We start from the raw sequence: 12,547 nt of genomic DNA, 5'->3' as shown, positions 1-12,547 counted from the left end.
AAAAATAAGTGAAGAAGAACAAAAAAAATTTTTTTTTAAAAAAAAGAAAGAAAAGAAAGAAGAGCGCACAGGAGTAAGCACGTTCTTTGCACGCACCCTGCTAAATTAGCAAAGACATTGTAATTTTGATGTTATTTTTATTTTTCTCTTGTTTCACTAGAATCACCCAACATTAAGGCACAAAAATTACTATTTTTAAAAATGATTTACAGATAAAAAGTATTTTTTTCTTAAAAGAATTAAAGAAAAAAGAGAGTTTTTTATTAAAAAATAAAAAATCTCATCCGAAAAAAGAAAAAAAGAAAAAAAGAAAAGTAAAAATGGTAGAGTAGTAGTATGTACTAGGGATTATCGTTTGGAGTCATCTCCGGAAAAGTCCTTTCTCTCTTCCACTTCCCCCAACCCCAACAATCCCTCAAACTTCTTTAGAGAGAGAAAGCTACTAAGCTACCATCCATGTCGGACGAGGAGCACCACTTCGAGTCGAAAGCGGATGCCGGCGCCTCCAAGACCTACCCTCAGCAAGCTGGAACCATCCGCAAGAATGGCTACATAGTCATCAAAGCTCGCCCTTGCAAGGTCTTCCCTTTTTCTCCCCATCCGCCTCTCTTCTCTCAAAGATTTCAACTTTTTGTATTCCATCCATGCTCTTCCTGTGTTTCCGCTTTCGATTTGGTGTGGGTTGGTGCCTATAGATTTAGATCTCGATGTATTTTTATGGTTCCTGATTGTTATATGTTTGTGTGTGGGTTTTTTCATTGTTTCTGCTAAAGATCCTGTGATTTTAGGGTGTTTTAATGAAGTGTGTGTTTGGACTGTTTTTTGGTCATATATCTTCCTTGTGTTCCATTGACTATCATCTTACCATGTTAAATCATAAATGTATTGAATTGTTTGTACTAAGTTCTAGGTTTCAAGTCAATTTCTTTGGTTGGTTTAGGTGCCTTTGTGTGTATGTGTGTGTCCAGTGTAGTTTTCTTGCCTTTGCCCACAATCTACTGCTCAGGAACCAACTGAGCTGCCTGTGTAGTTTTCTTGTTAGTGCTAGAGCTCATGTGATGTGTTCATATGCTATTTAATGATGTTTTATTTTTGTCAATTGGTGTTGGGGTTGAGTCCTATTGTATATACACAACAAAGCTCCAATCTTGTGTGTATGTGTGTGTTCAGTGTAGTTTTATTGCCCTTGCCCACAATCTACAGCCCAGGAACCAACTGAGCTGACTGTGTAGTTTTCTTGTTCGTGCTAGAGCTCATGTGATGTGTTCATATGCTATTTAATGATGTTTTATTTTTGTCAATTGGTGTTGGGGTTGAGTCCTATTGTATATACACCACAAAGCTCCAATCTTGTAGGGTATGCTAGATTGCTAGGATAATTTGTTGGAAATCCTTAGATATCCTATTCCTCTGCCTTGCATTCCTTCACACTCGTCCTATGGTTTTCATCTGGCTGACTTTCATCTTACTTAGATAAACTGCAGCTCAGTTATGGAGTACAAGTAAACTTCTTTTATATGGTGTATGTATTTTGTGTGTCCATTTGTTTCTTGTTGACTATCATCTTACTTAGATAAACTGCAGCTCAGTTATGGAGTACAAGTAAACTTGTTTTATTTGGTGTATGTATCTTGTGTGTCCATTTGTTTCTTGCTGACCATCATCTTACTTAGATAAACTGCAACTCAGGTTATGGTACAAGTAAATTTCTTCCATTTGGTGTATGTATCTGTAACTCGTGTGTGCATTTGTTTAAGTCTATGTATGTGCATATGTGTCTTTTGTATTTGTTTTTTGTGCACATGTATGAATATGCAAGGAGTCTTTATTTTAAAAGATGGGTTTTTCTTTTTACTATGTCTCCGATTTCTTGAAAAAAAAGGTGGGTTGTTAAATGTACAAAGGAAATCCCATCATTGCCCCATGGGGCTTAAACCAATATTTTATTTTTAGTGGGAGTGGTAAGTACTTTTAAATTTTTAATATTGAAGATATCTCACATCATTGATCAAAAGGTTGGTGATTTGATTGATGTTTCATTCATAGTGGCCTAATAGGAGAAAGTGGTAATATTTTTATGGGAAAAATGTGAGGTTTTTATTATGTTAGCTTTGGCTTAATTTGTTGTACTCTAGTTCTGCTATTGATTCTTTATAATGAGCAATGACTAAATATTTCTGTCAATAGGTTGTTGAAGTCTCCACTTCCAAAACTGGCAAGCACGGGCATGCAAAGTGTCACTTTGTGGCAATTGACATCTTCAATGGGAAGAAGCTCGAGGATATTGTTCCTTCCTCCCACAACTGTGATGTAATTGAATACTCTGCATTTTCTTTTCCCCTTTTTTTGCGGGGGTACTTTGTAAAATATGCTTTATAGATGGTTGAAATTTGGCTCGTCTCATTCTTACGTTTTTATTTCAGGTGCCTCATGTTAGTCGCACTGACTACCAGCTGATTGACATCTCTGAGGATGGTTTTGTACGTTATCTTTCATCATTACCTTTCAATGCTGAAATATATGAATATGATTAATATTTAGGGCCGAGTAAGAGAATAACAATCTATCTAGTATCTACAATGAACTATCCTATTCTGAAAGTGAGAAAGGGTTAAGTAATTAAGTGAGAAATTTTAATCTAAGCTCTTAACACATTCCTCCACTCGATAATTTTTCGTATGTATGAACAATGGATATGGAAGCCGAAATAGTCACTCTATATTTCATGACTAATTTGGCGTTGGACAGTGGTTTATTTTATTTATTGGCTGTTGCAATGATCTTGTGAGAAAGTACTAATTTCAGTCTTCATTACTCGTAACCATGGTCATCATGGCTCTTGTGTCTTGGCTATATAGCGAAATGGTATGTTGTTTTAGTTTCTTATTGAAGTTTGTACTCTAGCTCACTACGAAACACTTGTCCCGGGACTGTTTTAGGTGTCTCTTCTCACTGAAAGCGGGGGCACCAAAGATGATCTGAGGCTTCCCACTGATGAAGCTCTTCTTGCTCAGGTAAGCGATTTGAAACAGGAAAAGGGAAATAGGAACTAGCAATGATTTTGTCATCGATGCAATTGACCATTGGTGTATTGGCTTGTTCACAGATTAAAGACGGGTTTAATGAAGGAAAGGATCTTATTCTGTCGGTCATGTCTGCAATGGGAGAAGAGCAGATTTGTGGACTGAAGGACATCGGGAAGAACTAATTATGCAGTTTCATTCCCTTCCCATCCCATCCCGCCTTTGCTATAGTAAAACTTTTATAATTCCAAGGGAAAAAAAACGTTGTTCGCTAAATTTTAAATTTGGCCTTTAAAGATTCAGCTGAGATGGCTGGAAGTTTGTATGTTGGAATTAGACAAGTTGCCCTAATCCCTTGTAGGGTGTTCATCTGTTATGGCAGCAGATTAAAAGATTATTGTAACTCTCCATAGTGTGTTAGATTGTGCTTTTGTCTTCCATTTTTGTGCCAGTTGAGTGCTGCATGCATATTTCATTTTCCTTTTCTTTTTTGATACATTAAGTATCCCGCTAGACTAATCTTAATCCCCCAGACCATGTTGGAGTAGGTAAATTGCGTGTCGTTTCATCAGTCTTTAGGTTTTCATTTCTACTTGTACACTCTGCACACAAAGAATTTTCATCTCTTCTTTTTGGTCTAGATCTCTCAATAATCTCTTAGGTTCCTAGTTGAATTCAAACCCCTACTTTGCTAGAGCAAGATTTTAAGGTAATCGGTTGAACCAACTAAGCTAATTTTGTGGGGTAAAATGTTGTGCAAAGTTGGAATTTTCATCTCTTCTTTTTGGTCTAGGCCTCTCAATAACCTCTCAGGTTCTTAGTGGGATTCGAATCTTCCTTCTTGCCAGAGCAAGATTTTAAGGTAATTAGTTGAACCAACTAAGCTAATCTTGCGGGACAAAATGTTGTGCAAAGTTGGAGGGTATTAGCTATAAGGTAATTAGTTGAACCAACTAAGCTAATCTTGCGGGACAAAATGTTGTGCAAAGTTGGAGGGTATTAGCTATTGCAGTGCACTGTGAGTTAATTTTGGAGACCTCTTATAAACAGTCTTACATCTATACTACTCGACATTAATCGGTACATTCGATTGTAAAAGTATCTAACTTCATTTACAACTAGTGCACATGAAGAAGCTACATTAGAACATCCAAATTCCAAAATGAATTATATGTAAAACTAAGAAGAGTGTTTCAGCACCCATTCCATCATAGTACTAATACCAAACCCTGTTGCAAGTTTCTTCTTTTCATCAAACACTGGACCAGCAATGTCAATATGCAACCATTCTACTCCCTCATCAACAAACTGCAAAACAATGGTCAAAATCTCAGGTTTTTTTGAACCAACAATACTAGGGAAAGAGAACCAGTACTATGTAGTTCCAAACATGTTTGGGGTGAGACACCAGAGCAACATTTGTAGTACCTGTTTCAAGAAAAGAGCTGCAGTGATTGCACCACCATGTCTAGGACCGGTGTTTATCATGTCAGCAATCCCGGATTTCATCGTCCCCCAGTAGCTCTCCTCCATGGGCAACCTCCAAAGCTTTTCACCCCCAATTTCTGCTGCTTCAAGCACCTCCCTCGCCAGGTCGTCGCTAGGCGTGAAAACCCCTAGTTTTTAATCAAGATTTAAGTAGAGAAGAAGAAAAGTTAGAAAACCCCCCTTCATCATGCTCCTATATACGACATGGGATTCTGTACAACTCCATAAACACAAAATCTACAAAGGCATACCAGCAACAGAGGGGCCAAGAGCAGTTATACAGGCACCAGTCAGTGTAGCCAGATCAACTATCTGCATGGTTAAGAATGTTATTAGCAGTCATGATGCAATCTACTATGTAAATTTAGAGAATGGTGGATTTTACTATTTTGATTTAGAGTATTGTCTCATGGAGAATAGGAAGGAAAACACTGTAAAACAGGGGCAACCCTAGCTAAGTTGGGCAGACTGTTGGTTTGGTAACAACAAAGTTCCAAGTTCGACTTCTTGGTTTGAGCCGGTCAGTAAATTTAGAGATTGGTGGAGTTTACTATTTTACAGTTTTGTCTCATGGAGAATAGGAAGGAAAACACTGTAAAATTGGGGCAACCCTAGCTAAGTTGGGCAGACTGTTGGTTTGGTAAACCACAAGGTTCCAAGTTTGACTTTTTGGTTTGAGCCGGTCAGTAATGGGCAACTTAGGTTGGTTTCCCTCCTTGCTGTCCTTTGCTGGCTAGGGTCACAAGGCGGGGTTTTCCCAGTGCATACCATCAGATAGGGGCTATGGGTTTCCCTCGTCATCCAAAAGAAAACACTGCAAAGATCTGCAAATTGTGATATATGACTAATGGTTGCATTTTTATACCTTTTCTACACCTAGTTTGCAGGCATATATTAAAGTATCTGCAAGTGCAAGCCTTCCTTCAGCATCAGTGTTGTTAACCTATCAAAAGAATGAATGCCACCATACAATCAGATCAATATGAAATTGCAGAACAAAGAGTGCAGAACCATAAGTTACCTCAATTCTCTTCCCATTTGAAGCTGTGAGAATGTCTCCAGGTCTCATGCCTGCCCCACTAATCATATTTTCACAAGCAGCAGTAAGGAAATGCACCTGCCATATCACAACAATTTCAGGATACGAGACAGAAGCAATCCCTATTAAATACGAAATTTAGCAACTTAGAAAGAAAATGTTAGGCTACGGCTTGGAGAGTCGAGTCCAGCATTCTGCCATTGAAACAGGACGTTGACTGCTATGCAGGTATAAGAAAATAAAGTTACGCCTTTGCTACAAGCTATAGGTTTTGGCGTAGTGGTAAGCATTTGGTCCCGACAGAAAACATCCCTTTCGGGCAGTGGCAATATGACTTACTTCCACTCCAGCAGGCTTTATTTGGCCCATCGCTTTTGCTGCAGCAAACACTACTGCAGCACCACCCATATCATTTTTCATGATCTCAATCGCGGAATTTGCCCCGGCCTTAATGTTGTATCCACCACTAGAAAGATAAAAGGAATCTATTCAAGAACTAATAACATAGCAAGAAACATAAATGTAGTTACTTTACTAAGATCCATCATTCTTCACAAGCTTTAAGTGCAAAGTTTGCCTCTTCTCTTTGGATTGCACTGTGAGTGAGGCAAAACCAAAGCACTTAAAACATAGATTACCTGTCAAAAGTAATCCCCTTTCCAACCAAAGCCAGCTTAGTTTTGACCGATCCACTCGGGGGCTTGTAACACAAATGAATGAAATAAGGAGGATGTGCAGAAGCTGCAGCAACACCTAAAAACGATCCCATTTTCAATTCTTTGCACTGCTCAGCATCCAAGATTGTTGCGGTAAGAACATCACTGTACAAAGAAGCAATATTTTTGGCCTCTTCGGCAAGTACCCCTGCAGGCCAGCATAAGAAATTAAGAATCCACATATACAAATGAGGAAAAATTCGAAACAACCAAGAAAAGATGAGCAATTAATATACAAAGGTATGGTCCCGAAAACTACTAACCAGGGGTTAGTACATTGGCAGGTGCATTTACAAGCTCTTTCACAAATATCACACCAGAACTAACAACTTCTGAGTATTTCAGTTTCTTTTCAATCTCAGGTCCAGTTCCAAGGCCAAGAATCTCGACAGACTTGAGAGTGGGAGTCTTTGGCTCTAGCTTAAACCTGTTATCTTCAAAAGTCCCCAGCACAATTCCTATGACAATTCAAGATGTTTTACCTAGTTTAATGTCTTAATTCAGAATGATAATGATATGACAGTAAAGTTTAAGCTAAGTAGGGAAAACAGGTACCAGTTGCCATTGCTGAGGCAGCACTGAGCTTTAATTCCACCGAGAGGCCTTCAGCCGAAGCAAGTGCAACAGCAACACTACTCGCCTGAGCAGATTTAGCAGCTGCAGCAATAGTCTCACCGAGAGTACGATAAGCAATGGTTGAAGAAACCGATGACCCAACCCCCACTAATCCAATCCTTTTAAAACCAAGACCAGACAGTCTAAGGACAGTGGATTGACCAGATTTCCCAGAAAAATCTTCCTCAGATGAGGCTTTAGACAAAATGCCACCCAAATTTGAATCCAACTTTTGCAAGACCAAATTTTGGAACTTGGAATTTTGGTCTCTAGCCATGTCCTTCTCTGTCACACCTACTGCAAGTATGTCTCCTTTCCATTCCAGCAAATCAACCTCTCTTGCAGCAAACGAAATCTTTCACATCCCATAAAAACAAAGTTTTGAACTTTAGTAAATATTTTCTCATAAAAGCCTCAAAATTACTATTTTTTGCATGAAAAGTATCATTTTGAATGAAAAACCATGTAAGCTAAGAACACGTATAGACCCTATTTGGTAAAATAGTTAGCATGTAATTTAATTTTGACTTATTGACTACTATTATAAAATCAATACAAATGTTTGGTTAATCAACTTTTTGTAACTCTAAAATACTAAAATTCAAAAAGTTGCTCAAACCCACTTTTTACAATTAGCTTTTTAGAAAATAAATTATACTAAACAGCTATCAACAAACAGCTAATTTACCAAACACATTTCTAACCCAATTAGCTAATCTATCAACTAATTATACCTTTTAACCCAATCAACTAATGTTATCAACTAGTTATATGCTCTAACCCAATTAGCTAACAGCCATTTACCGAATAGGGCCACGGATGAAAACAAACAATATAAGAAAAGAAAGGAAAAAGGAATGAGTTGTTAGTATGGTTAAGACTTAAGAGAAAGAAAGAAAGAACCTTAGGGCGTTGGATTTGATTGGGCTTAGTGAGGCCAAGAGTAGCCATAGCTACGGAGTTAGCCATGCGCTAAAGGTGAGGATTTGAGAGCTGCCATTGTTAAGCTTCTACGGGTGTCCATTTATACAGTGCAAGAACTGAGAAGTGGAAGACATGAAGAGGGGTTTGATGAAGTTGGAGATACCTCTTAGCTTGGTATCATTTTTGTTGAGAAACATGTGAGGAAATTAGACATTTTTGTCGAGAAACATCGGTGCAAATCCAATAGGATAATATTGAGAATCATAGCATGAGTAAAACATGGAAGAAGGCTTATTGATATTTCATTTTCCTAGGTTGCGTGTCCCAATAAATCTTTGTCCGGCACCGGTGCCACTTAGACAGTTTTGTCGAGAAACGTCTGAGCAAATCCGATAGGAGATATGCTGAGAATCATCAATCATAGCATTAGCATGTGTAAAACATGAAGAAGGCTTGTTGATATTTCCTTAGGTTTGCGTATCCCAAAAATCGTTTTTGTCCGGAACCGGTGAACGAGGAAAACTATTCCGTTGCCGGGAATCGAACCCGGGTCTCTCGGGTGAGAGCCGAGTATCCTAACCGACTAGACTACAACGGAGATGCTAATGATTTCTGAGTTTTGTATCAAGAAGCAAAGCAATGGGGTTGTTTATCAAGTTATCTTTTTTTTTTTTTTTTTGAAAACCTTTATCAAGTTATCTTTTATTTATTTATTTATTTTTGGATAAGAAAGGAGGGGAAGAAATCCGAGTAACCCAGCTATAAGGTCATCTCACTATCTCTACACTGTCATGTTCGACCTAATCTATTGTCCTCAATTAGGTTTAAGACTCTTTGCGGTGGGTCTCTAATATCTTTGCATGAGTGCACATTGTGTCTGCCCATCTTGGCAATGCCATCTGTAACCATGTTCTATTCTCGAAGTACATAATGCATTTGTATGTACCAATCTTTATTCAACCAACTATGGCCCTCCTTAATAAGTGTTTGGATATGTCATCTTGAAGTATCACGATCATTGATCTAATCCACTGCTTCTTTCGAATCACTTTATTCTTCTTTTGTTTTTGTCTTTTTTTTTTAAAAAATTGTTTAAAATAATTATTTGTATAGTGAGGTAGATAACAAAAATCACATGATACGGTTAGTTATATATAAAATGGCTTTCCTAGCAAGCACTTAGTCAACTATATATTTAATAAAAGAAATATTTGAGTTTGTTCGGATGAGTAGTTCAATTGGTCACCCACTAAATATTGAACTAAATGTCTAAAATCATCAAGATGTTTTGTCTAGCAAGACAAAGGACCTTTAAGGTTAGAGATTCAATGTTTTGGGAAGAAAAAAAAAGAGAAATATTTAGGGACTAAAAAGGAAACTTACAAACCATAAACAAATCCGTTTGGGGCCTAAAAAGGGAACTTAGAAACCAAAAATATTTAGCACTAAAAAGAAAGCTTAAAAACCATAAGCAAATCCGTTGTAGTCTAGTTGGTTAGGATACTCGGCTCTCACTCGAGAGACCCGGGTTCGATTCTTGGCAACGGAATTTCTTTTATTCGTTAATCAATAGTTCAATAATTGTCCTTTCGCCGGACAAAAACTTTATGGGACACCCAACCCAGGGAAGGGCTTATCAACAAGCCTTCATGTTTTACACATGCTAATGCTATGATTCTCAATATCTCCTATTGGATTTGCTCAGACGTTTCTCGACAAAAATGTCTAATTCCCTCACATGTTTCTCAACAAAAATGATACCAAAGAGGTTTTCCCAACTTCATCACCATCTAAACCCCTCTCCCTGTCTTCCATTTCTCAGTTCTTGCACTGTATAAATGGACACTTGCAGAACCTTAACAATGGCAGCTCTTAGATCCTCGGCTTTGGCTCATTTATGGCTCACTCAGTAGCTCTAGCAACTCTTGGCCTCACTAAACCCAATCAAATCCAACGTCCCAAGGTTCTTTCTTTCTCTCATCTCAACCATACTAACAATTCATCCCTTTAATTTTCTTCTTTTCTTCTATTGTTAAGTTTGTTTTGAATTAACCTTGTGGTCTAGTGGCACTCGATTACACTTTCACATGGAAAGGAGTGGATTTCTCGCCTCAGTCGAGACGATATTGACTCATTGTGTTAAGAAAGTAGTCATGACAGATACTATATTGTATTGTAAGAGAGCCAGTATTACTCAAAAAAAGTTTGTTTTGAACTATATATATGCCTACTTCCATGGGTTTTCATTCAAAATGATATTTTTCATGCATATTTACATTATACTAGTGTTTTTGAGTGCTTTATGCGAAAATATTTACTAAAGTTCAAAACTTTGTTGTTCTGGGCTGTGAAAGATATCCATTGCTGCAAGAGAGGTTGATTTGCTGGAATGGAAAGGAGACATCCTTGCAGTAGGGGTGACAGAGAAGGACATGGTTAGAGACAAAAATTCCATGTTCCAAAATTTTATCTTGCAAAAATTGGACTCGAAATTGGGTGGTTTGCTGTCTGAGGCCTCATCTGAGGAAGATTTTTCTGGAAAATCTGGTCAATCCGTTGTCCTTAGACTGCCTGGTCTTGGTTTTAAAAGGATTGGGTTAGTTGGGCTTGGGTCAGCAGGTTCTTCAACCGTTGCTTATCGTACTCTCGGTGAGACTATTGCTGCATCTGTAAAATCTGCACAGGCAAGTAGTGTTGCTGTTGCACTTGCTTCGGCTGAAGGCCTCTCGGTGGAATCAAAGCTCAGTGCTGCCTCTGCAATGGCAACCGGTACCTGTTTTCCCGAGTAGCTTAAACTTTATTGTCATATCATTCTGAATTGAGACATTAAACTAGATAAAATATCTTGAATTGTCATAGGAATTGTGCTGGGGACTTTTGAAGATAACAGGTTTAAGCTAGAGCCAAAGACTCCCACTCTCAAGTCTGTCGAGATTCTTGGCCTTGGAACTGGACCTGAGATCGAAAAGAAACTGAAATATGCAGAAGTTGTTAGCTCTGGTGCGATATTTGGGAAAGAGCTTGTAAATGCACCTGCCAATGTACTAACCCCTGGTTAGTAGTTTCAGATCCATAACTTTATATATTGCTCATCTTTTCTTGGGTTTCTCATCTTTTAGTTTTAGTTTTCGTTTTCTAGGTGAATTTTTCTCATCTGTATATTTGGATTCTTAATTTCTTATGCTGTAGGGGTACTTGCCGAAGAGGTCAAAAAGATTGCATCTTTGTACAGTGATGTTCTTACTGCAACAATCTTGGATGTTGAGCAGTGCAAAGAATTGAAAATGGGATGTTTCTTAGGTGTTGCTGCAGCTTCTGAAAATCCTTCTTATTTCATTCATTTGTGCTACAAGCCCACGAGTGGATCGGTCAAAACCAAGCTAGCTTTACTTGGAAAGGGAATTACTTTTGACAGGTAATCGATGATTTAAGTGCTTTGGTTTTGCCTCACTAACAATGTGATCCAAAAAGACGAGGCAACTTTGCTCTCAAAGCTTGTGATTTGTGAAGAATGATGGATCTTAGTAAAGTAACTACATATCTGTTTCTTGCTATGCTATTAGTTCTTGAATAAATTCCTTTTATTGTTCCAGTGGCGGGTACAACCTCAAGGTTGGAGCAAATTCCTCGATCGAGCTCATGAAGAAAGATATGGCAGGTGCTGCAGTAGTCTTTGGTGCAGCAAAAGCTCTCGGCCAAATAAAACCTGCTGGAGTGGAAGTAAGTCTTATTGTGATTACAGATACTGGCTGCATTGTAACAGAGTCAGTAGTACTCAAAAAAAGTCTTATTGTGATTCGCTAAATTAGTTAATTTGCAAATATGGATTGCCTCTGCCTCATACCCTGAAACTATTGTGATATGGCAGGGGTGCATTTCATTGTTCCAGCGTGCGAAAATATGATTAGTGGGACAGGCATGAGGCCTGGAGACATTCTCACAGCTTCAAACGGGAAGAGAGTTGAGGTAACTTATGCAGCACTGCTGTTATCTATCTTGATCTGATTGTATCGTCGTTTTGGGTGTTTATCGATCCATTCTTTTTGATAGGTTACCGACACTGATGCTGAAGGGAGGCTTGTACTTGCAGATGCTTTAGTATATGCCTGCAAATTGGGAGTAGAAAAGGTATCTATCTACCTTTATATTCTCTATATGTATATGACAGATTGCAGCATAACTGTTAAAAACATGTTTAACTATGCAGATAGTTGATCTGGCTACACTCACTGGTGCCTGTATTACTGCTCTCGGGCAATCTGTTGCTGGTATGCCTTTGTAGATTATGTATTTATGGAGTTCTTGAATCCTTTAAGGCTTTAACAAAAAACATATATGACAATGGGGGAAAAAACACAGGGTTTTTACGCCTAGCGAAGATCTGGCGAAGGAGGGTGTTTGAAGCAGCAGATGTTGGTGGTGAAAAGTTTTGGAGGATGCCCTTGGAGGAGAGTTACTGGGAGACCATGAAATCCAGTGTTGCTGATATGATAAATGCAGGTTCTCTTGTGGTGATGCAATCACTGCATCTCTTTTCATGAAACAGGTACTATAATGTTGTTCTTTGGGGTGAGCAGGAAACTTGCAGTCAGTATCTGAGGTTATGCACTGGCGTAAATTTCACATTGTGACCTTAGCTTTAAAGGACACAAGGAGGTAGTTGACATGGTTGTAGTAGGCGCACTAATCAGGCTCTAGAGTAGCGCCTTGCGCCTAGACAGCCGAGTTAGGCACCTAGGTGG

General features: G+C 38.4%; 3 protein-coding genes and 2 non-coding genes across 6 annotated transcripts in view; 3 read left to right on the top strand and 2 right to left on the bottom strand.

The window, feature by feature from the left end:
- Positions 1–348: 348 nt before the first annotated feature.
- Positions 349–3,463, top strand: LOC116024566 (eukaryotic translation initiation factor 5A-3-like). The gene is made up of 5 exons (XM_031265479.1): positions 349–579; positions 2,188–2,310; positions 2,424–2,480; positions 2,940–3,014; positions 3,107–3,463. Exons 1-5 carry the CDS (start codon positions 457–459, stop codon positions 3,206–3,208), a joined length of 480 nt encoding a protein of 159 aa, XP_031121339.1. The 5' UTR covers positions 349–456; the 3' UTR covers positions 3,209–3,463.
- Positions 3,464–4,042: 579 nt separating this feature from the next.
- LOC116024563 (leucine aminopeptidase 2, chloroplastic-like) lies at positions 4,043–7,850 on the bottom strand. The gene is made up of 10 exons (XM_031265476.1): positions 7,785–7,850; positions 6,822–7,236; positions 6,530–6,724; positions 6,189–6,414; positions 5,890–6,016; positions 5,533–5,628; positions 5,377–5,454; positions 4,763–4,823; positions 4,452–4,639; positions 4,043–4,331 (listed from the first exon to the last, which is right to left on the bottom strand). The coding sequence occupies exons 1-10, from the start codon at positions 7,848–7,850 to the stop codon at positions 4,203–4,205; spliced, it is 1,581 nt and encodes a 526-aa protein (XP_031121336.1). The 3' UTR covers positions 4,043–4,202.
- Positions 7,851–8,330: 480 nt separating this feature from the next.
- TRNAE-CUC lies at positions 8,331–8,403 on the bottom strand. The gene has a single exon. It is a non-coding gene; the product is annotated as a tRNA-Glu (tRNA).
- Positions 8,404–9,281: 878 nt separating this feature from the next.
- Positions 9,282–9,354, top strand: TRNAE-CUC. Its single transcript has one exon. It is a non-coding gene; the product is annotated as a tRNA-Glu (tRNA).
- A 122-nt stretch (positions 9,355–9,476) lies between these two features.
- Positions 9,477–12,547, top strand: part of LOC116024564 (leucine aminopeptidase 2, chloroplastic-like) — a 5,411-nt gene continuing 2,340 nt past the window's right edge. The window contains exons 1-9 of one of the 2 annotated variants that reach the window (XM_031265477.1): positions 9,477–9,768; positions 10,160–10,574; positions 10,665–10,859; positions 10,995–11,220; positions 11,399–11,525; positions 11,676–11,771; positions 11,856–11,933; positions 12,013–12,073; positions 12,164–12,222. In XM_031265477.1, coding sequence (XP_031121337.1) covers positions 9,703–9,768; positions 10,160–10,574; positions 10,665–10,859; positions 10,995–11,220; positions 11,399–11,525; positions 11,676–11,771; positions 11,856–11,933; positions 12,013–12,073; positions 12,164–12,207 — 1,308 coding nt within the window. In that variant the 5' untranslated portion in view covers positions 9,477–9,702 and the 3' untranslated portion in view covers positions 12,208–12,222. Of the gene's footprint in view, positions 9,769–10,159; positions 10,575–10,664; positions 10,860–10,994; positions 11,221–11,398; positions 11,526–11,675; positions 11,772–11,855; positions 11,934–12,012; positions 12,074–12,163; positions 12,223–12,547 lie in introns of those variants that run through there. The other variant, XM_031265478.1, reaches the window with a different exon arrangement.

This window comes from Ipomoea triloba, chromosome 7, assembly GCF_003576645.1.
Source record: "Ipomoea triloba cultivar NCNSP0323 chromosome 7, ASM357664v1".
NCBI classification, from domain to species: domain Eukaryota; kingdom Viridiplantae; phylum Streptophyta; class Magnoliopsida; order Solanales; family Convolvulaceae; genus Ipomoea; species Ipomoea triloba.
This window is presented reverse-complemented; position numbering and strand designations above follow the sequence as displayed.